The sequence below is a fragment of the Astatotilapia calliptera genome, chromosome 18 (assembly GCF_964374335.1).
Source record: "Astatotilapia calliptera chromosome 18, fAstCal68.1, whole genome shotgun sequence".
Lineage (NCBI taxonomy): Eukaryota > Metazoa > Chordata > Actinopteri > Cichliformes > Cichlidae > Astatotilapia > Astatotilapia calliptera.
In genome coordinates this window covers 33,271,929-33,297,354 of record NC_137439.1, presented here as the reverse complement: position 1 = coordinate 33,297,354, position 25,426 = coordinate 33,271,929, and the positions used below count along the sequence as shown (strand labels likewise).

The 25,426-nt window shown below is 42.5% G+C and overlaps 1 protein-coding gene across 6 annotated transcripts in view; it reads right to left on the bottom strand.

Annotated features, from left to right (window-relative positions):
- Positions 1-25,426, bottom strand: part of astn1 (astrotactin 1) — a 476,318-nt gene that overhangs the window by 193,135 nt on the left and 257,757 nt on the right. For all 6 annotated transcript variants that reach the window (XM_026150134.2, XM_026150137.2, XM_026150138.2 and 3 more), the window contains one exon: positions 23,858-23,985. In XM_026150134.2, the coding sequence (XP_026005919.1) occupies positions 23,858-23,985 (128 nt within the window). The remainder of the gene's footprint in view (positions 1-23,857; positions 23,986-25,426) is intronic.

Here is a 25,426-nt window from a genome sequence, read left to right as displayed (position 1 = left end):
TGAAAACTTGTAGTTATGCTGGCAATGTGGCATCAAAGATCACAGCAATGGCCAAAGACGTTGCTGTGATCACAAGAGAAATTATTTGCATTTCTTAAAATATCTCAGTATCTCCTTAAAAGACGAGCAGAACAACATTATCACGATGCTATTTATGTTTTCAATGAATGAACTGAAATGCGTTTGGTGTCATTGCTGTGGTTTTATGAATAAAATGTGTCAAAGTTAACTAAATCCCCATGACCCTGAGCTCCTGCACTTAGATCCCAGGCTCAAAACTTTAAAAAAATAGATAAATAAAAATGTGTGCATCTGACAACAACACTCTGGGAACCCTTTCAGGCAATGAAGCCGTTGGCTTGACAAATGTAGCTAAACTAACAAATCATACTGCCAAACACATTATCAATAAGCCTAAAAGATGGGATAATTAGGCTGGCAGATGTGGCTGGCGACATCTCAAGGTGACACGCTTTTCATTTCCGCTGTGTTGAAGGAAGGGTGAAGGGACCACTAAAGGGGCCACCGTTGCCAGAGATTCAAAATAAGATGCCAGAAAAGTTCTGCTGATACTGCTGTGCTTGCGTGGTCACAAGGCCATATGCTTCGACTTTAATTATGAGGGACTTGGGGAGAGAGGGACTCTGGGTTGAACTATGAATCACTGCCACTCTGTATGCCCCAAAAGCCCTGTTCTACTGGATTTAAACTGCGCCCACGCAGGTCTGCCACCGTCTATAAATATACCCCATGCTGATGAATGTATTAAATAGACAGCTGATAACACGGTGCATTCCTATATACCCTTTTTCAGCTTAATAAAATCCATATATCCAGAATGTTTAGTGTTATGTGAAAAGGATTAAATGGTGATTGTTAGTATAACCTGACCTAATGCATCCGGCCCTTTAAAATGTGGAAGCAGAAAAAAGCAAACGTCAAGCTACAACTCTGAAACAGATCGGTGCCGAATCCTCCAGTTAACAACTGGAAGCTTACTACTTGAGTTCTGTGTGTGAAGGTGGGTGTAGCTGGAGCAAAAAGTCAAACTTAAATTAGTGATGTGCTCTTGTTGCCCTTCAGCTGCCTCCAAAGACAAACAACTCAAACTCCAAACCTTTTGATAGAGAGTCCTGCTCCACAGCAGATCACTGAGGTTATTACTTATCCACCCAGCATTGTCCTGCTGTAGCACACGAGTGGCACTGCGGTCTAAAGCTTTTACAAATATTGAAAACTAGGCCTTAAGTCGAGCATGTATACTGAAACTTTGAACCCTCGTGAGGTCTAAAGCAATCCTCCTGTTCGGTGACACAAACCTGCCTCTTACAAGTAGGGCAGGTCTGTGTCACCAGGACCCCCAGCCTCAGCTCTTTTCCCCTCAGGTAGAATGTTGTGACCCCCAGCTGTATTAATTATCCCGTCCAATGTTGTCAGCTAATTAACTGACACTTAACACAGGAACCGGCTGGGGCAACTCAATGCAATTAATCAGTGTTGAGAAATACATTAAAATCCTTCCTACACATAATTACTATAGAGTTTCTGCTTCTGCTGAATTTTCGTGTATTTACACTTGAAGTTTACACAAACAAAAATGCCTCACAGCTTTAGTTTAGACTCGCTAAAGTAGCCGACGGAAATGTAATTAACTAAAATGTGCATGTAAAATGAAGAGCAACCACTTAACCTAACCCCATGCAAGCTGGGGCACCTGGAGAGAGCCTACACATGCACAGGAAACACATGCATGCATAGACTGCACAGAAAGGCCCCGGGCAGCTGGTGGGTTTGAACCCAGGAGCTTCTTCCTGTGGGGCAACAGTGCTCACTGCGGCACCACCGTGCTGCCACTGGCAGAAACATTCCTAATCCTGAAGATATTACAGTTGATACTGCAGTTCGAGAGGCTAATCATAAGCTTACACTCTAGCATGAGTGATACTTTTTTTTTTTTAACGTGTGTTTAAAGAAAAATCGATACAGCATATTCAGTAAATGATGCTGTAATATGACCTGTCATATGTTAAAGGACATATGACCTGGAACATGTCCTTTAACATTCCAACGTATCCCTCTTTACTACATTAAAGTTTATGCACTCTTTGCATTTATGACCATCATGACAAACTGGTTGAATGTCAACACAATCTAAAGGAACTGACAAAAAGAGAGGAGGAGGAGAAAGACAGAGAAGCACTTAGGAAACGAGACCCGTGGAGTCTGACAAAGCATAAAACTAGTCCAGCACAGAGGGAAGTGACAGGGAGTGTCATACGGTTGCAACCCCCTTGGCGGGGGAAGCACGGCTAAGGTGCAGTAACATCACCAGGTCAAAGCACAGCACAGTCAAGGTGCGACTGCTACAGAGTGCGCTGTGATTTTGCATGTGTGTAGAAAAAAGTGTACGAAAGTGAGACTAACTGATCAGATTAGGATGACAAAGTTATGGCAGCGACTGCGTGTCGTTAACTGTGTTTCTCCCACCAAACCCCACCCCCCCCCACCGTGGGGAAGGAGGGAAGGGGGAGGAGAAGGATATGATGACAAAGCTGGTGAAATGATGGGCCGCAGATGCCCTTCACCAACCTCTGAAGATGAACAGCTCCATCCGGGAGCCACTGATAAAGAGACTTGTTCTGCAGAGGGTCGTGAAGGTATTTCATCGTTTATCCTCTGGCTGCCCTGAATTAGAGCCGCTGCTGCTACGGACCCATCCTGATCAGACATATTGACTTCCACAAGGAACACAGATTTCCTGTTACAACTGTATATGTGACGACTCGTACATGTGCGCTCGTCCTGAGAGTTATTTATTATGAAATGCTACCCTACACTTCTGCTCTACTACAATACTGCTGGTGGTTGTATTGTTTACACTGTTTGTGTGTGAATGTTTGTTGTCATGGCTCCTGTACACACACACACACACACACACACACACACACACACACACACACACACACACACACACAGCGAAAGTAGTGCACTCATTTCCAAATCCACAAGATAAAGTTCCAAACCTTCACAGGTGTGTTGAGGTGGGATGAAGCTTACAGCAGAATTTGAAGACGGGTGTGGTCTGACCCGTGAGTATTAAGCAAAAGAAGGGATTAAAATTCAAAAGATTTCCACATGAATGCATGACGACCATTGCAATTAATATATAATATATGAATGTGAAATGTGCCTCTGTGCAGTGCAACCAAGTGTCCTTCTTTCCGCTTCTCCATTAAAAACTAAAGTGCAAACAGAATTTAAATGTACAAGTTTTAAATGGATGAAGTATACCGCCTTACATGATCCCTTTTGTCTTGTATGACGAGGTTGGAGGGGTGTAATAGTGTTTGTCTGAGTGACAGCTGCTAGCAGGGGAACAAGAGAAAAAGCAAACTTACAGTAACCTTACATGTCAGAGGCTGACAGTGTCAACAGTGTGCTGTTTAAGAGGAAGGCCCACAGCAGCTTTGAAGTAGACTGAGGGGAATTCTGAGTGTTTGCATGGTTTACAAATGCAGACCAGCAGCTAATTAACTGCTAACCTAGAGACTGAGCACATTCAAAAAGCCTGAAGTATAGAAGTTCAGATGTGTGTTGATAAGTTAGGTAAGGACACTTTAGCTGGAATGATACATGCAAAAGCCTAAGGGTGCCTGAATACTTTTAGAACAATCACATTAACGGTGGTTAGCACAGTCACCACACACCAATGCTGGGGCGTTTTTGGGAAGTTTGCATGTTCTCCTTGCGCTTGTGTGGGTTCTTTCCAGGTATCCAGCTTCCTCTCACACTCTCACATGAAAGTCAGGCTAATTGGTGATTCTAAATTTGCTGTGGGTGTGAATGCGAGAGTGTATGGTGACTCATGCCCTGTAACAGCTGGAATAGGCTCCAGCTCTCACGGACACTGAATTGGAGAGGCAGTTCAGAAAATGCATGGATGGATGGTGTGACCAAACATAACCAGCTGCTAAAACACTTTGTGTTCAGGTCGTATTTGTTACGAGATGTTTAAAAGAGGACTGCAGAGGTGAGAAAGTAAAAACAAGTTTTATTCAACAAGCTGATGAAGTTTAACAAAGACCGTGAACACAAACTGCAACAGCAGGATGGCAGGTGCACAGGCAGGGTGTCTGTCACAGGAGGGTGAGCAGACAATGCGAAAAAGGCCGGACTATATATACAAGGGAGAAGCGAGTGCGAACAACACACAGGTTGTGCAGAGAATCAAAAACGAAGAGGAAAACAAAGAGAGCAAAGCAACCAGAAACAAGTCAAGAGCTTTATTACCAAAATAAAAAAGACAAAGACAAGGAAACATGGGAGTACTTTGAAAAGGATATGAGAAAGTATATCAATTAAATCATAGCAGGGAAAGCTGAACAAACCCATCAACAAGAAACCACTGTGTTTCACTACATCCGATACAATTAAATTTGAGTCATCTAAGTCCGTGTGAACCTCCTGTGATTTGATAACGGTGTAGTGCTGGCTCCATATGTGATTAAAAAAATGAAACTGGAACGACCTCTGCGTTCATTTTGTCGTTTCTCAAAAATTTCAGATCTTCATTTTATCATTGTAGCATCAGGATAAGTGATTGTACCACTTTAATGAATATGCTGTTAATGAGCTTCAAACTGTTGCATATAAACGGCTGATTACAGCATATTGATTTGATCCCATTATGCAAAGAAAATTCAAATTATCATTGGCTGTGGGATAAAAGATGACTTAAGTATAATTTGGTATCGAGCATAAATAAAAGACTGAGAGGAGAAAAACTAGTGGTCATTCAATAGAACTTCCCTGTAGGAAACTAAAATAATCCATTTCTCTGTTTTGAATTATACAACTTTATTATACCCCAAGGCTTTGGTAATGCTGTTTCATAAGATCCCTGTCAATAAATCTCATTAAAGCTGCTTTAGAATCAAGGGAAGCTAGGGACAGATGCTTAAGCACGGGCTTTCCAATTTAACAAGTGAATGAATAAATGGGCAGAGAAAACTCAACTGGAGGAGTCGCTGCTCACTGATCGCTCTTCTTCCCATGTTCTTTGCATTCGGTGGGGCTATTGGTGGGGAGCTAAGTGAGAGTTTATAATAAGCAGATCCGGAGAAATGCTAAACAACGGCAGGTCCCGCAGCGATTTGTCAACGTAATCAACGTCATTGATTATGACAGTGGCGCACTGCAAAGACGCTTGCACCTGGTGAAAGCATAGATTCCCCTGGAGAACAAATCTGTTGCAAGAAAACATCACCCACAATCATTTAACGTCATTTACGCTAGCTCGCTCTGTTGAGGTTATCTGCATGCATATATATTCATCGTTTAACAGGAGTATGCTTAAAAAGAAGAAGACGAAAGAAACGCAGAGGAGTTCTGAAATGCAAATGCGCGACTGCTGACACAAATTGCAGGAGTTATTCTCCTACATTTATCCTCCACGCCACGTGACAAAAACGAACAACTCTCGGAAAACGGCTGACTCCAAATGTTAACAGTTTGTGATGGTCCGCTTGCTTTTTTGACTTTCTAACTCTAACATTTTCAATAAAGACTCTTTATCCAAAACACAAATAACAGAAACAATACACTGTACATACTACTTAATCTCTAACAATCTTCAAAATCATTTGAACTGCTTTGTTATGCTAATGAATAGAAAAAGAACTTTTACCTTAAAAAACCAAGACACTGCAGTTATTCTGATAGCAACCATCAGCCCTGTCAGTCATGGCTCTCGTCGAGCTTAAGAATTCTCTCTCCCTCTCTGTCCCTGTGCTGAATAAATTATAGCCCACGCATGTTTTTCAAAGTAAATACATGCTGAATAATTGCTGCGCTTCAGCACACTCTGCATCTTCACTCCCCTTAAAACTGCACCCACTGCCTAATCTGCCTTATCATGTCCAATCCACATTCACGACTAGAGGGCTGCTGTTTGAGGATTTTGTCTTAGAATCCAATGGGGGGGGGAAGACGAGGGCCCCTGAAGGCATGACCTTCCCTCACTGCCACCAATTATATCAAGGCCTTATAAAATATAGATTATGTGCCATCTTGGTGCTGACATATCTAATGGCTTACAGCATGGAGAGAGTGCGCGGAGACCACGGGCAGAACCTGAAGGGCGGTGGAGTTGGACATGACGAGATGAAGGAAATAACACAAAGAGTGACCTTGATGGGCCAAGCCTGGCCTGCTCCGAGAATGACTGAACAAACGAACAAACGAACGAACGATTGAATGGACAGGCTTATTTCCACAGGATTGTTTGATCGATTCAAATCTAATCAAGGCTCCAAAATGCACTGATTGCAATGATATTCATTAGCCTAAAATGCAATAAAAATGTATTATTAATGGATAGGAGCTGAATTTGGAACAATTGGCATTTAACTTTGTGTCTTAACCTTTCAGCATAAATGTCAAGTCAAATTTTAATAGAAAAAGTTTGGAGTTCACCCAACAGTGAACGCATACATTTTAGCCCAAGTGTCTTGTTGGACACATATATATTCAAATCAGAAATGAGATTTACAAACAATCTTAGTGGCAAGATTTCATATTTCATGGGAATGCACGATAACAAAGCATGAAAGCTTTGCAAGCCTCACCTACATGTTCCATCAATCTTTCACACACATGGCAGACAGAATCACAATCACATATTCCAAGCATGCATGTTTGATATGATCAGCTGGACTGCAAGAGGATACATTTTGTCAACAAAATCTGGATTTTTGTGGTGGTTTTAATCAAATGTTGGTTGCTGCTATCAATGTCTTGTGTGAGTGTTCCTTTTACTTAGGCCTTTATTTTGCCTCATACATAAATCTACAATTTATCATAAAACTGAATGATGGAATTATTAAGTGTAAGACGATGATGACAAATAGGCAGCATGTAAATAAAAAAAGGAAAAGAAAACTTATTTTTACTTTACTTCTCACTGAAAAGTTACCGAACTCTTCGTTGATTTCACAGCAACTCTATCACTATACAAGAATATATTCTTCCCACACGGCAGCGTCTGAGGCTGAAAAATCAGCTCAGTGTTTCTCACACATTTAGATTTTATTTTTGGTAGTGCTCCTTTGGAAATATTTTATTTGACAGGTACTACATGAGAAATAAATAAGTGAGCAATGTATTCACCTGCCTTCTGCAGAGATCTTGTGGCCAAACTTCAACTCCAGCATCTTAGACTGTAGCTTCTTCTCTACACTCTGATGGTGGACTAGTCAGCTCTACAACTGAGGTGTGGCTAAAAAACCAATGCAACTCACAACAGACCTTCAGAGTAGAACTACTGTCACCTGAGATCTGCATTCCAACACGATGGAGTTCATCAAACATTTAAGAAACACTGAATGATATGAACAGTTGCCACAATAGCAAACTGGCCAAACTTTCAATATAAGGGCAAGCTGATTGTCCACGAGGAAATCAGTTGTAGATGCCGTCATTCTCTCAGGTGGGTTAAAAAACCCCAGCAGAAACAAAAAAATTGCAAACTTAGAAATTCAGCCAGGGATCAAATAATTATTTCCCCCTCTGTAATTTCTCAAGCTTCCTGATTCACCTCAGCAAACGTGTTGCAGCAGGTGACAGCTTACTCATTTTTGATGATGTGTGTGTGATGCAATCATGAATCCTATAAACGGCTCTTCTTAATCAATTCTGCTGACATTGATTGATGGACTAGAACTTCATCTTCTTCTTTATCTTCATCTTTAACGTGACCAGGTGGGTGTATCTCTCTGTAAGTAGCGCTGTATAAAGCGATTTGAGCACTCAGAGTAGAAAAGCATTATATAAGAAGCAGTTAGCTGGAGCTAACCAGAATTTAGCTTCTTAACTGGCAGAAGTATTCCAAAGTCGGCAGATTCTCGATTGAAATGTCTTCATCTGGTGCTGATAGGCTTATTCAACATCGTGTGAACTCATCTGACAAGGTGAGGTAACAGACCTTCATTTATATGCAAAATTACTACAACCACAGTATGTGTAGCAAGCAATGCAGAAAGTCATGTGCCCCCACCCACACCCCTAGTGGTTGTAGTCCTAAACAACCGCATAGACTGTTTATGCCAGGGGTTCAGACTGCTAGTCTATTTTTTACATCACTTTCATTTTCCCACGCTGTCAAACTCAATCCTGACATTGTTGTTCTAGTCCAATCATTTTCTTGTCCGCCTTCTGTGAGCCAATCAGCTGCTGTTGTGTGTGCTTTAAAGCACGATCTGATATCATCGTGTTGGTGTTGTTCCCAGATCATCATAGTAAATGTTGTTCCAGGATCAACATTGGAAGTGACCAATCAGAATGTTGTGACGTCATACTTTTGCGACTTTGGGAAAAACCGCCGTAAAACAAAAAACTGTACTAAAGCTGCGAGAAACCGCCTCTGTCCGCCAATCAACGGACTCTGACCCTAACCCTTTAATAAACGGTAAGCAGAATTGATATTGTCCTTGCAACATTGGAATTTCATAAATGCACGAATGGCTTGGCGCGCAAAAGAATAACGTCACAACAATGTGATTGGTCACTTGCAATGTTGAACCTGGAACAACATTTTCACGATGGTCTGGGAACAACACCAACATGACGACATCAGATCATCCGTGCTTTAAATGTCATCGTTCTTCAGTCTCACATTGGTACAGCCTACCTCCTCTCCATCTCTGTCTCACCCTGGTCACTCAGAGCCCCATCCGAGGTGCCATCTTTATTTTTACCAGGGGGTCCTGTCCTAATTTCCTAATTTCGGGACTCTGTTCTGCTATGATGGTTCATTGGAGTCTAATCAGGAAACACCTTTGAATTGAATTGTATATCTTATAAACTCATGTCCAGTTCCTCCAAATGATTTCTCCTTATTGAACTCTTACATATACTGTATACAAAATAAATGTTGACACTTCCTCACGATCCCTTTTATTTCTTTGGAAACGTCTCTTCTGAAAATAAAAACTGTCAAATCAGCCATTTCACCAAAGCTACAGCAAAAATCTGTGACTCTGATGACAAATGACAAGGGAGCCGCTGCAAAGCTGTGATGACTGGAAGGGACAACGCTTTCACCTTTGGTCCGCTCTGTTGCGTTACATCTTTCTGAGCATTCACACGGACAAAGATACAAATGCGACGTGTGTTGCAGAGGCAGTGTCATTATGACTGCTAGCAGAGGATGAGAGCAGGTCAAGACTGCTTCGCTGACCTTTTAACCTCCACCAATTGATTCCTTTGTCCCGGCTCTGCTCTTCTCCTGCCTGGAGACGGCACAGAAAAATGGCTGTCATTCATTTACTTGTTGGGTCTTCTTTGAGGTTTTTGTTCTTTGCTTTCTTTCATCCGCTAAAATTTTCATGGGCTTTCCTTCCATCTTTCTTACACTCTATTGTCTCTTGTTCTCCTCAATTTTCTTTGTCCATCGTCTCTATTCTGGTCAGTTATCTCTAAAGCTCCATCTTGGAGGAAATCTGCTTAGCAGCGTTGAGCATACTTGCTTTCCAATTAAATCAAGATGTATTTGCCTTTCAAAAACCTCTCTTTCCTCACTCTTTCTCCCATCGGAATAATTGATGGAGGTCTCTGGCCTCATGATGAATGGCTTCCAAGCCCGGAGATGAATAGGAAGATGAATGATTTCACCCCTGCGAGGGCCGGAGAGGGCTGGAACAAGGAGTGCTGACATTGTGACAAATACACTGACCATAGCAACGAAACCTGGTCGAATCAGCAAGGGACAGAGGGGTGGCGCCCATCGCACCTCAACAGACGTTCCCCTCACTTACACCGCCTCTGCACGTCTGTCTAACCGACGGACAATTACCTGAGCCTTGCAATTAACTGCAGGCGCTGTTATAATGCCCGTGGCCTGCCAGGAGACGAGCAGACGTGGCGTAGAGCCAGCAAGCTGGGGCTTGGAGAGCTTTGCATCTGATGCTTGTGTTTGTGCACTCAGTGGAATGGTGGAGGCCAAGTGAACAGGTGCGGTAAGGTAAGAAGATGCCCCAGGTGACTTCATGTGGATGGTGTCGCCACAGCCCCGGCCAAGATTTCTAAACTGAAGCAAGTTTTCTCTCTGTCTTTCACACAACTTGCTGTCACACAGCTGAGACATAGCAAATGTTTATAGGAAAGAATTCAATGAGCATATGACGGACCATCTGTCTTAAAGGGCCAGTAAGTAAGACTGCTACTGGCCCACAGAACATAATGACCATAATATATCCACGTAGGGGGTGACAAGATTGTTGATCAGTACCACTGACTGAATGATTATGTTGCCAGCTGGTGAGCTGCTGGCTCTACAAAACTTTCTGTCCTGAACTGTTTTGGAATGAAAACTTTTCTCTGGTCGCAAACAGGCTCATTTAACTTTTGTTGGTCCTCTTGTGGTGTGCTGCTGATTTATCGTCACTTTTTCAACACTGTGGGTGACGTTCATTTTTATGTTATATATCACCTATATTCCGATTTTCAGAATTTCTGGAAATTAAAAAGAATTAAGCATTTTCCTCTCTCTTTGCTATACTCAGATTGGCTTCACTGAAAGTAATGAGGCGACTGGTTTAACTGACCTGATTTAGCTTCTTGTGGGTATAGCAAGAAAAACTGGGCTGTCATAGGCAGCAAAACGAGGCTTTTTTGTGAACAAAATAGTATCTGCACAGAAAAACATTAACAATTGCAGACACATGTCTGTTGGACACCAATACATGTTTAAAATCCATTTTGTGAAACATTAAAGCCCCTGACAGACTGTCCAGTCTATCACCCTACACTGAGGTGTCCAGGGTGTAGCCCACCTCTCGCCCTATAACAGCTGGTATAGACTGCAACCCCCTTGTAAGCCTTAATCGGAGAAACAGAAGAAAATACACTGATAGATGATTGGTAAAAGTGAATACCTACACCAATAAAAACCAAACAAAGCAGATCATAATAACATTTGTTTTGCAGGTTCATATGCATTACTACAAGCTACAGTATGATTGCAGTTGTGAACAGATTTGACCTAAAGCATAACTTGTCTGGCAAAGTTTTAAAATCCTGAATCTCCTTTAATTAGGCAGATAGGAAGCTCCAGAAAGTCATGCCCTTAACTGAGTGTAGAGTTTGTGACAAGTCCAGTTATAAAAGCATTAAAATCGGTGGCACTACATAAAATATTACAATGCTGAAATCCCAATGGAAATTTGGCCAGAACTTTCATAGTCATATAAACTGGTTTTATAACAGGGGTTCATGCCTGAGTCAAGTGGTTATACAGTATGAAGTATCAGAAAAGTCAAATTGTCCATAAATTAGAGAATTATGAGCAGTTTCCAATTCTAGGAAGTTTGGGGATTGCTTCTAACAATTCTACTTACCTTCAGATTATTATTTTGTACCAATGATAGCCATTATTTTTTTTTTTTTTTAGAGTTTGTGGGTGCTCTGCATGACCTTAGTATGATACAACTGCCTTCCCAAAAATCTAATAAATGGCTCATCAAATACTGCCTACTGCTAATAGCATCTCTAGCTGTGGGAATAACTGGATTTAAGTTAGCACACACACACAGCCATTAGATCACCCACCGCCCAACAGAACAACCTCAACCTGAATCAAACCCCTGACTGCTACAGCAACTTCTTCCACATTTCTTTCTCAATTTGAAATGAAAACAAAGCTTAGCATTTACAGTTTTTTTACAGACGCTAGGACACATTTCCCAATACTTAGGTCACTTTTGCAAAACTCTTCACACAATCCTCCTAACTGACCTTCAGCTTGGCAAAGCAGTTCATTTCACATTCAAAATGCACTACAACTACCAAAACACTTCATTCAGGTCTCAAATAAACTCATTCTTCCAGAACACTAGCAAAGGTTGACAGCCGACAAACACACTTTGTCACCCACAAAACAATGACCTAAAAAACACTAACAACATGTAGCATTACACAGCGTTTTCTTGTGTAAAACAAGGACACATCTCTGTTTATAATTTCAATATATGTTACTGGAATGAATCAGACATCATGCAGAATTCATTAATATTTGTTTATGTATTTTTATTTTTTTGCACTAAGAAATCCCAAAATACAAGTATTTATATACACACCATCCACTGATACACATACAATAGCAATGCTAATCAACCCGGTCTTCTCCATTTGGCCACAGGTTCTCATCCACATCACATCTTATGTCATCTAGGGCAACACACCTAGGAAAGAATCTTCTGGCTGCCAGAATTGAAGGAGTTGAAAAATTTAAGGAGTAACACCTGTGTAGATGTTCATCTACAATGAGAATCAGCTGTGGCTGGTTACAGTTTTTTACAGACGCTAGGACACATTTCTCAATACTTAGGTCACTTTTGCAAAACTCTTCACACAATCCTTCTAACTGACCGTCAGCTTGGCAAAGCAGTTCATTTCACATTCAAAATGCACTACAACTACCAAAACACTTCATTCAGGTCTCAAATAAACTCATTCTTCCAGAACACTAGCAAAGGTTGACAGCCGACAAACACACTTCGTCACCCACAAAACAATGACCTAAAAAACACTAACAACATGTAGCATTACACAGCGTTTTCTTGTGTAAAACAAGGACACATCTCTGTTTATAATTTCAATATATGTTACTGGAATGAATCAGACATCATGCAGAATTCGTTAATATTTGTTTATGTATTTTTATTTTTTGCACTAAGAAATCCCAAAATACAAGTATTTATATACACACCATCCACTGATGCACATACAATAGCAATGCTAATCAACCCGGTCTTCTCCATTTGGCCACAGGTTCTCATCCACATCACATCTAATGTCATCTAGGGCAATACACCTAGGAAAGAATCTCCTGGCATGCCTGATCCATCCCTGGCAATCTTCTGCTGATATCTGCAGGCATCCAGCATTCATTGCATCCAGGAGGGACATTTGATCATGTGGATGATGGTCGTAAACCTTCCACCGCCATGAGGAAAAGAATTCCTCTATGAGGTTGAGGAATGGAGAGTAAGGTGGGAGGAAACGAGACTCCATTCTGGGATGGGCTGCAAACCACTCGGTGACTGCACGGGAGTGATGAAATGCCACATTGTCCCATACAATTATAAATGTTGCCTGATTCCTTCTCTCCGCATCCCTTTCCTCACCTAGCACAACCCTTCCATAGAGATCATGCAGGAACGCAAGGAGCTGTTCAGTGTTGTATGGCCCAATCAGTGGTCTGTGTAACAGCAGTCCATCAGTGGATATTGCTGCGCACATTGTGATGTTGGCACCCCTCTGGCCCGGGACATTCACTGTGGCTCTCTTCCCAATCACATTCCTCCCTCGTTGACGTGCTTTGGCCAAGTTGAAACCTGCCTCATCCACAAAGATGAAAATGTGGTGCGTTTGCCTGCCTTCAATCTCCATGACTCATAAGCTCATAAGCTGTTACAGTAGTAAATTTGTATAATTGTCTTTGTGTGTGTTTGGTTTTGTTCAAAAACAGATCTGTATTTTATTCTGATCTTACCTGGACATACTGGTTCCTGAGTTGCTTGACATGTTCAGAGTTCCTCTCAAAAGGCACAGTGTGCAACTGCTTCATCCTGACCTGATGTTTTTTCAGGACTCTAGAAATTGTTGTTACGCTTACACTGTGAATATTTGCGAAGGTAACGTTGTCTGCCAAGACTCTGTGTCTAATTTCAGTGAGTTTTATCCCATTGTTTCTGATGACCATATCAACAATGGCAGTTTCCTGCACATCAGTGAACATCCGTCCTCTCCCTCCTGTGTGAGGTAACCGTTGAGTCCTAAGCAGGAATGCAACAACAATTACACAAAAGCTTATTTACTTCTGAAATGTGCAAATGCCCCTGCAGAATTCAAGTTACCTGTTGGTTTGCCGGAAAACTCTAACAATAGATGCCACTGTAGAGCGTTGCAGATTTGGCTGCACTCTCTGACCAGCCTCTCTCATTGAGTGACCATGATTTACTACATGATCAATTACAGTAGCTCTGATCTCATCTGAGACTACAGCTCTTGATCTTCCTCTTATTCTTCTTCCACCACGCATACATATTCCTCGCCCCCTCCCAGCCACTCTTCTTCCTCTTTCAGCCACTTCTCCATTTCTGGCTGGGTCCATGTTTACGTCACAAAACAAACCCATTCAGCAGTTGTCTCCTTTTGTAATGGAATTGAAGGAGTAACACCTGTGTAGAGGTTCATCTACAATGGGAATCAGCTGTGGCTGGTTAAACTGCATTTTTAGATTTAGAATATGTTTCAATAAAATATTGCTGTTGAATTTTGCTGTCTTATTCAGTTTTGCATTGTGTTATTGTTTTGGCCATAAGTTTAACAGTTTTGAAAACAGTATGTAAGCACATGCAAAATGTCCTGTCCGTACAAAGATTTTTGGCAGTTGTTGTGTCTGAGTGAGAAGATAATTCATGAAATTTGAGAGATGTAGTCATTGAATGCATTTTGTGCCAAAACAATGATAACTGGTCCTCAGTTTAGCCCACATAGACTTCTGTTGTGCTCACTGTGTGAGGAGTTTTGCAAACGTGACCTAAGTATTGAGAAATGTGTCCTAGCGTCTGTAAAAAAACTGTAAGTCATATTAAAAGAGTCTAACAGAAATGAATACAGTACCAAATATTATCATTATTGTTAAATAAATGTGTTTTTGTGCTCTGGATCTTTAGCTGATATTAGGCAAGTATACATGTGAGCCTTAGCAAAGTGAATCCAACTAATCAGAGTAAGTCAGCTATGGCAGAGATCCAAAAATAAGCATTTCATAAGCAAGGTTTTAAGGCAGCATAAGGCAAGTTTCAGGAACACCCAGGACAGATTTTTGCTGCCTGACTTACTGGCACATCAGTCATAAACAAAGTTATGTAACACGGCAAAGGGAAATGTTTAAAAAAATAATGACAATGTGTCAGCCAGAAGAAAAAAGGTCTGTGGTCACAGAGATTATGAGATCTCTCAACAGTGAATGAAACACACTTACTAACATGACAGGTAGAGCATCGCAAGACTACTGACTATTACACTGAACTGCACACTACTGTAAAATGTTTTCTGTACAGGCAAAAAGAAGTATAAGGCAAATATGTACTCTTCTGCGTAACACATTTGTTCTGCCTGAAGCTCCACAGAGTGCATTTATGGACCACAAGTGATTGCTTGTCAGCTTTCATGAGGCATTTATGTGATGCTTGCATCATTTGTGACAAGGCGATGGAAGAGTATGCCGGTTTATTTAGAAACATCTTAAATATAAAAGAGCTTGAGGGTTATGCCTTCTTTTCTTATGACATTCAACACAGCAGCTACAACAGTGTTTTGAAGATGCTGTAAGACACGTTGATAAGTTTGCCTGAGATATTGAGTCCATTCATTATGGAGGTAGTGTTTTCAAAAACGAACAACTGGTCATGGAAAGTGACCTGAAATTAAACTTTCTGTAATTTATGCAACTAAGGATAAAGTCAGTTCAAAAGGTACAACAGAACAAAATTAGGTTCATATTGACTTGACAGCATCACACAGTTGCAGCATCACCACAAGGCTCTCCACAAGGCTGTGTACTGAGTCCCCTACTGTACACTCTGTACACACATGACTGTGTTAGTTCCCACCCAGACAACACAGTCATCAAGTTTGCAGATGATACCACTGTGGTGGGGCTCATCTCAGGGGGAGATGAGACTGCATACAGAGCTGAAGTTCAGAGGCTGTCAGATTGGTGTGCAGACAACAACCTGGACCTCAATACCACCAAAACAAAAGAACTGGTAGTTGACTTCAGAAGGAGGAAGTCCGAGCTGCAGCCTGTCAGCATCAACGGGGAGTGCGTGGAAAGGGTCTCCAGTTTCAAGTTTCTGGGTGTGCACATAGACACAGACCTCCAATGGAGCTCTAACACCTCTGCGGTCTTAAAGAAGGCCCAACAGCGTCTCCACTTTCTGAGAATCCTCAGAAAAATGGACCTGAAGAAGGAGCTGCTGACCGTCTTCTACCGCTGCTCCATTGAAAGTGTGCTGACATATTGCATCGGTGTGTGGTTCTCCAGCTGCACCACAGCACACAGAAAGGCACTCCAGAGGGTCATCAATATGGCCCAAAAAATCATTGGACATCCTCTTCCCTCCCTGAAGGACCTGTACAGCACTCGCTGTCTCAAGAGGGCACACAGCATCGTACGGGACTGCACACACCCAGGACACCGGGTGTTTAAGCTGCTGCCGTCTGGCAGGAGGTTCAGGCTGCTGAGGTCCCGAACAAATAGACTCAAGGACAGCTTTTACAACAGGGCAATAGCCCTGATCAATGTAAATAGCTGACCTGACTGGATACCTCCCTGGACTTTTTAGGGGGAGGTAACAATGTTTAAAACGATAACAATAATATTTATATTTATAACAAGGTGCAATAATAATTAATGTGCAATAATAACAGTGTGCAATACACATACACTTATTCTTCTTTTTTATACTAAGTTAATATACTGTGTTGTGTTGTTTGTTACGTTGTGATGTGTCATATCGTGTCGTGTTGTGTTATATGTAGTGCCGACGTAGGACAGTTTTTCCAATTTCATTGTACTACTGTACTATGTATGACTGTGCAATGACAATAAAGAGTTATCTTATCTTATCTTATCTTATCTTATCACACAATTGTCTGCATATCCATGATACAAATGTCCCATTCTACCACCCAAAGGTGCTCCGTTGGATTGAGATCAGCTGACTATAAATTGGGGCTGGTCAAGACATCAATTTGAGATCATTTGAGCTTTAGACATGGCATGGGACAGAGATGGACATTGTCTGCAACATTACTCTGTGGCATTTAAATGGGTTAGTACTAAGGACCAGCCTGAACTGTTGATTCAAGGCAGGATGGTCGATGCTTTCATGGGACTTAGACCAAACTCTGACCCTATTCTGTGAATTTCACGGTGGATTTATCAGGCCAGGCAACATCCATCCATCCATCCATCTTCTTCCGCTTTATCCGGGTCAGAGTCGCGGGGGCAGCAGCCTAAGCAGAGAAGCCCAGACCTCCCTCTCCCCAGCCACCTCCTCTAGCTTGTCCGGGGGAACACCAAGGTGTTCCCAGTCCAGCGGAGAGATATCTCTCCAGCGTGTCCTGGGTCTGCCCTGGGGCCTCCTCCCAGTGGGACATGCCCGGAACACCTCACCCAGGAAACGCCGAGGAGGCATCCTTGTCAGATGCCCGAACCACCTCAACTGGCTCCTTTCGATGTGGAGCCCCTACCTGATGGCCGAACTTCTCACCCTATCTCTAAGGGAGAGGCCAGCCACCCTTCGGAGGAAGCTTATTTCCGTCGCTTGTATCCGCGATCTCGTTCTTTCGGTCACTACCCACAGCTCGTGGCCATAGGTGAGGGTAGGGACGTAGATCGACCGGTAAATTGAGAGCTTCGCTTTTACACTCAGCTCCCTCTTCACCACCACAGACCGGTGCAGCGTCTGCATTACTGCAGCTGCAGTCCCAATCCGTCTGTCGATCTCCGGCTCCCTTCTCCCATCACTCGCGAACAAGACCCCGAGATACTTGAACTCCTCCACTTGGGGCAGGAACTCATGCCCGACCCGGAGTGGGCACTCCACCCTTTTCCGGCTGAGAACCATGGCCTCAGATTTGGAGGTGCTGATCCTCATTCCCGCAGCGTCACACTCGGCTGCGAACCGTTCCAGTGCGAGCTGGAGGCCCTCACCCGATGAAGCCAACAGAACCACATCATCCGCGAAAAGCAGAGATGAGATTCTGAGGCCACCGAAGTGAAAGCCCTCCGCCACTTGGCTGCGCCTAGAAATCCTGTTCATAAAAATTATGAACAGAACCGGTGACAAAGGGCAGCCCTGGCGGAGCCCATCAACAGGCAACATTTTTTCAAAATTTCTAATCCCATTTTGGTGACTTGTGTGAATTGTTAGCTGACATGAATGGCAGCTGAGAATCAGGATACTATTTATTATTATCATCTGCTTCAAGGTTCAGTACATTGTGCATTCACAGATGCTCTTCTACATACCTTGGTTGTAAAAAGTTATCTGAGTTACTGTTTGCTTCCTATCAGCTTTGAGCAGTTTAGCCATTCTCCTCAGACCTCTGGAACCAAGAGAACTGCCATCACGGGACATAATTTTATATGTATTTTTTTCTCTGACCATTTACTGTAAACCCTCTTTCTTTTTCTTATTTTTGTCCCTAGCTGGCGGTCTGCAGGGGAGGTCAGCCACGAAGCCAATACATCGCTGTGGGTGCTGTAACAGTCACAATGGTGTGGTGTCCCTTTAAGACACCCAAGTCGAGGGTTGATGGTGTCATCAGTTTGTGCCACTGCTCTGCTCTCTCTCTCTGTGATTGTGTGGACATGTGCTTGCACGCTAGTATATGAGGAGGGACGGATTTTATGTTTTACCTCTCCAGACACCTTTGTTTGCAACATTATGGGTTGTACGAACACTGTGCGCTATGTTTGTTAAGCTGCAGCCGTTCAACCGGGCTTATATGGTTGATGAAGAGAAGGTATATTAAAGAACACACTGTGGAATTCCCAACGCCAGCGTGAGTGTGTATTCTTTTGGCTACCCTGCTAAGTGTTTTGCTGCCTCCTCTCAACCACTAAACGCAACCCGACGTTACAAAATGGCGCCCGAACATCTTCTCTTGGACCTCGGTATGCAGTATCTTCGAGCAGTTGATGATTGGTCCATAAAAAGGTACGATGCGGCAAAGTGGATGTCTGCCGTGTTTCGCGGGAACGGACCAGGCTGGCCTGGACGCGGACGTCGGGAGGATCGAAGGGTCGCGGCGGTGCATTTCCGTGGCAACGACTGGAGCCGCTCCAGCGCTGTTTGTGGACTGTGGTGCCGTTCTCTATCTGGCCTCTTCGTCGTGGCTCCATTGGATGTGCGTGGACCTGCGTTTCCTGGGCGTGGGTTCAATGCAGCTTTGCCATAGTTCCTGAATTTGTATTTTTTCTTATGTATTTCGTGTTGGTTACTGTTGTGACATGACTGCTGTTTAAGTTTTCTACAGTACTTTCTGGTACTGTTTTCACATATTATGCTTACTGTTGCTGTTTTTGAGGAATAAGAAGAAACACAATGAAAGAAAAAGGGAATTTCATTCTGTAATTGTCCTGGCTATCCTAAGTTTATTTTCTTTCTTTAACATTTATTTAAATGGACATTCACCATGTGGGACACTGTCATGTATGCCAGTTTGTCGATTTTGCACTGTACATTTCCCTGTTTTGGTTTTAACTTCTTATCCTGCTGACCATGTATGGAGGCTGGTTAAGTCTGGACTGTACCGATGCTGTAAGGGAGGAGGGTCACCTGGGTCCGGCTGAGGACAGCCTTTGTTTAACCCGGGGGGAATATGTAACAGTCACAATGGTGTGGTGTCCCTTTAAGACACCCAAGTCGAGGGTTGATGGTGTCATCAGTTTGTGCCACTGCTCTGCTCTCTCTCTCTGTGATTGTGTGGACATGTGCTTGCACGCTAGTATATGAGGAGGGACGGATTTTATGTTTTACCTCTCCAGACACCTTTGTTTGCAACATTATGGGTTGTACGAACACTGTGCGCTATGTTTGTTAAGCTGCAGCCGTTCAACCGGGCTTATATGGTTGATGAAGAGAAGGTATATTAAAGAACACACTGTGGAATTCCCAACGCCAGCGTGAGTGTTTATTCTTTTGGCTACCCTGCTAAGTGTTTTGCCGCCTCCTCTCAACCACTAAACGCAACCCGACGTTACAGTGCCTTAGGGCAACGATGCACTTCTAGGCCTTGTGATCTCTGGCCTTGAGGGTTAGACGTTGTTGTTTAAGATCATCTTCAATTTGCTTGATCCAAGTCTTCTTGGGTGCGTCATGCTTGATTCTCCAATGGGCGGGGCGCTGCTGCAGCAGAAGGCAATATGTCAGGCGATGGTTGCTCATGCCACAGATGTGGCCAAACCATTGCAGTCATTGCTTCTGGATCAGCACTTCCATCGAGTGTTGCTGGTGACATTGACTACATATCGTGCTGAGATGGGAAGGGAGGGACACTCGGAGAATCTGATGCACATGGCACATTTGGGGTGACCGTGGCGCAGGAGGTTGGGAAGCGTATCTGTAACTGGAAGGTCGCCGGTTCAATCCCCGGGCTCTCTGTCCTGGTCGTTGTGTCCTTGGGCAAGACACTTCACCTACCGCCTACTGGTGATGGCCAGAGGGGCTGATGGCGCGATATGGCAGCCTCGCTTCTGTCAGTCTGCCCCAGGGCAGCTGTGGCTACAACTGTAGCTGCCTCCACCAGTGTGTGAATGAATAATGGAATTGTAAAGCACTTTGGGTGCCTTGAAAAGCGCTACATAAATCCAATCCATTATTATTATTATTATTTGGAAGACCTCGAGCTTGTTGAGGTTGTGCTTGAGGATGACCAAGGTCTCGGATCCATAGAGAAGAATGAGCAATACCAGTGTGCAGTACAGGCGGATTTTGGTGATGAGGGTGAGATTATCTTCTTCCAGACGCACCATCGGGGGGGGCAACCTTCTCTGTAAATCCTAGAGAAGGTTGCCACTTAAAATGGAGCATCAGAATGGAAAAGAACGGTGATTTAACTTCAGCAGAGTGTCAGCAGAATGTCTACATGCCTAAATGCATTGAGCTGCTGCCATATGATTTCCAGCACACATGATGAGTTCAGCTCTCTCCATGATAGATTTTGACTTCTTTATACAGTAAATCTATATATGTGGACCACCATATTGTACTTTCCAAATACCCCTAAGCATCAAGCATCAGTTCTTCTATCATTGGAGGAGAAAACTGGGAAAACGGTTGTGCCTTAGAGTACACTGTGTGCTTCTAAAGCACCATGCCGGATGCTTTGAAATGATATCTCAATTCATGATATTACTCTTCAGTAAAACCCACAGCCAAGGCCCAATACAAAGGTGGAGAGGAGAAGTGCTGCTACATCGGACTGTGTTCTGGGCTACGTGCACTGCAAACCCAGGAGCAGTATAGGGATAAAAAGGTTTGAGCTGTGCAGGCAGAAAGGAAGGCACAAAGAGGAGAGTGAAGGGCTTGGGGACTTGACAGTAGGAGATCCATTTAGATTAGGCGGTTTTAATATCCTCTGAAGTTTCCAATAAATGCCAGTTGGAACCAGTGCTACACTGTTGTCATTTGATTGTCCATCACCTTTGCACATAACCTCGGATGATGCAGTTCTGAATTGCTGCCCTGACTGGCCTTGTATCACTGCCGTTATATCAACAACAAGTGATAAAGCCATCCTGCAATCTGCTGCTTTCTACACTGTGAGGCAATTTAGAGACAGTTACCCAGGTGCCTGGAATAAGCTTAGCCAGCAAGCTGCCCAGATGAAGCATTCCTGGGAAAATATGCTGAAACATAATTATTAATTTCACACTGACTATTGTTGTAAAACATGAAGAAGAGAGTTATTACTTATACAGACAGGCAGATAGAGGATATCCCCTTCACTGCATCTGCCTACTCTTTACAAAATATCTGCAAGTTCTACAACTTAAATGCTAGCTCAGAGGAAAAAAAAAAGAAAGGAAAAAATGTTTTTCCAAAACAGAGTGGCGCTTTCGAGCTAACTTTTCTGTCAAACTGCTGTTTTCCTTTTAAATTAGTCAATAAAGAAGTCATGATTGCTCAGCACGATTTCAAAGATTTAAAGCTGTAAAACTAAGCTGGGCGAGAGAAAAGAAAAAGCAGTGAGGTCAAACTCTGTAGCTAATGAGGCGTCCAGATGGATGATACAAATTTTTGGCCTTCTGGAATTGCTTGATATACAGCAAGCCAAGGGGTTTTTTCTTCATGTTTTCTGTGTTCACGGCAGCTGTTTCACACTGGACGGCTGCGCGCTGTTCAAACATGGAGCCATGTGCTGCACTGGTAATGAAGAGAATAGAGCACGATGGCTTCTGGTACCGCTCACTAATGAATCACGGCAGTGGTGGCACAACCCACCAGCCTCCCGCCTCCTCCTCACAGTTGTCAAATGAAAAATTATTTTGCTAATGTTCTACCTATTTTTCCTTCACATTCATTACTGACTTGAATCATGAAGCACAGATTCAGAGTTTTCCCTGAGAAGTAGCCAGAAAACTTTTTGGGAGTTTTGCACAAGCTTTTCCACTCATACTATATTTTCTTTGTGTGAATTTTGCAGGCCCATACTGCAGCTGACAGCCGTCAGTTTAAAAAAAATACAAATGATAAATATGTAATAATTATTTAAGGATTGTGTTCGTGCATTTAAAATATAACGAGCTGGCTTTTGCTGGCAGTGTGTTTCCTGATAACTAAATAAAATGCTGATGAGGGATAATAAAGCACAAGCTATGTTTTACATCGACAAAAATGCAACATGGTAAATATCTCAGTTTAGTCCACAGAAAGAAAAACTTAAACCACTCTCCTCTCTTATATTATTCATGAGTTCAGATATATACAGGAATGTAAAGCAAGCAATACTTCAAAGAGTAAACACAGTTGGTCTGTTAAGTATGTGCACAATGTCTCTGTACACCACCACTGAAGCGACTGTAGTAAAGACCTGGCAGAGCTTCTAAAGAAGAAATACAGTGTCTTGATGCATTCTCAATCATCCAGGTAAATAAATCTCCAAAAGTTGATTCTGTTCATCTGGACGCAGCGTTTTGTGGGAGAAACGCTTCATCGCTCATCCAGTGACTTCTTCAGTCTCAGCTGACTGCAGGTTTCCCCAAATCTTATAAAGAGTACATTTGCATAATGACTGAAACCAGCCCACTGAAGGAACAATGGGCGGGAGGTCAGTTCCTTAATCTTAATTATGCAAATTCTCATGACCATTGATCAACAACCACTGATCAATGGCCATGAGTACCATTCACAGAGAGTTGAGGAAAGGCTGCAATCACAGTTTATAAGATTGGGGAAAACTGCAGTCAGCTGAGACTGAAGAAGTCACTTGGATGAGTGACGAAACGTTTACGCCCGGATGAACAGAATCAACTTTTGAAGAAATACAGTGTTTTGTGATACCATTGGTTCTAGTCTTCAGGCATGACTGCAGAGTATTTCCACCCAAGTATTAAAAAGAATCTTTTTATTTAAAATTGTTACTTCTCCAACACATTTTGAGTCTTAGAAAATGCAGCAATATGTACAAACCAGCTGTAATTTCTAAACACTTAATGCAATACCTCTGCACTGCAATTCAAAATAGCACAACAAGCAAGGCTTCAGATCTCGAACTGGAGATCCACCAATCCATTCTAAGATCTAATGCTGATCCTTTGGTAAGTATTTATCGAATACAGAGGTAAATTAATAAGCTCTATTTCCTTTTCCTTACAGCTTTCTAAAAACTGTTAAAACAAAAAGTAATGAGAGTGAGACAAAGCATCAAAGTAACCCCAGTTAAAGTAAAAAATTATTGCAAACATACGCAGAAAAGCTGAGCCCAGGATATCAGAGGAATTATGGAAAGTTCTGGAGGACATTATTTATGCCTAATGCATCCTAACTGTAGTTTTCTTGCCAAAACTGTAGACATTGCAGACAGTTTTACAGCAGGGATTCAGTGTAATGAGGAAAAAAAGCTACTGGCTGAACATAAACCATTGTTTCCTTAATTTCTATGTGAGGTTTTATTTGTTATTTTGCTTCTTTGTTTGATTGAGGAAGATTTTCAACAGACCGGTGATAACAATGCTTTCTCACAGCTGTGTGCTAAAGTATGAAATATGGTTTCATACCTGTGAGGTATTCTGGGTCGGGCACAGGGTCTGACAGCTCCTCGTGGCATTGAGCCTCTGTTGGCACCGATGCCACCACCATGCCATCTGGGAGCTGCTGTTCGATGCCTCGGGCAAAGTTCTTCTGCCTGGTGTAAAGAGAGACAATACAGAGAGCTCCAATTAAGAGACATCAGTGCTCAGTTGCCCAGCACGGGATGAAAAGGGAAGAAATGGAAGAAGCAGAAATTCAGGAAACAAGGACAAAGAATGATGTGAAGGAGGTAACGGCAGCTGTCATTGTCACAGTTTGTAGTATTTAATGTATAAAAAAGGCAGCGAGTGAATCAGTTGGGAAAAGTCATGTTATCACAGGTGTTTTGTTCCAAATGTTCTGCTCTACCAACATTTTAACACATGGACTGAACAAAGTATTGGGACATGCATCGTAGCTCTAATTTTAAAATGTGCAGCTCCATAATCATTCAAGGCAAACTTCATCCTTTCAGTATTTTCCAACCTCGGGCCATGATGGACCAAACATTTGCATTTATCACTTGCATTAATGTGTGTTAGTGAGAGCGTGTTCACCTGAAGCACACCTCAAACCAGGCAGATACAATCTCAGTCCTAAACTCTTAGTGAAAGTTGCTAACTGACAGATTATGGTGACTGTGTATGAATGCCATATGAAGTCAGACCGGTAATCTAGAACTGCTGCTGTTACTCAATAACACAATTAAGAGTTTTTGTGTTCTCGCTATTAATATTATATCAAATTGGGGCAGTAATCGTTTTTCACTGCAGTAATACTTTTATCCTCGTGAAATATTTTCTTTACTCTGTGTTAATCGGGTGCTGTGAACACTAAGTCACTAATTACCCTTCTGAAGTTTGATGATGATGATTAAACTACTATTGCCAGAGGGTTTGCAGTTGCATGTGATGAATAATTAACATTATATAAGCTATAAATAGCCATAGAAGTGCTTAGCGGTTTTGTTTAAGACTTCTGTGAGTTTGATGTGGAGCCATTGTGATGACTTGTGATGTTATTTGGTGCACTTTTTATCGACAGGTTTACAACGATAGCAAAGAAGGCTGGTCTGTTAGTAGGAAATAGTCGATGGAGGGTGTCAGTACATCCATCTGTAAATGTGGAGATAGATGTGTGTATGCTCACGCAGTTCCACTGCAATTTGAGATTTATACAACTTAGAGTGCACGCACATTGTGCGATAGTAGCAAAGGTTCAATAAATCCACACTGTGTAAAGTTTGATGCATGCAGACCAGGGATGGCAGACTCATTGTACATCATGCGCCACACACAGGTCACATTGATCTTAAGTGGGGTGGACAGTGTTTCTTTCTTGTAATTATAAAACAGAAAGTGCCCTTTGTTATGTGGATTGTAAACAACAGAAATTTGCATAGTGAAAACACAGGACATTACTTTGGTGTGATATGAATGGCCAAGGAGGAGCTCTTTATCAGCAGGAAAAGCTGCAAAACATATTAACACATTTAAAAAATGTATTCCCTCTTTCCCATTTCCCAAAACCCTCCAGTGGGCTTTGGAAAGACTGGA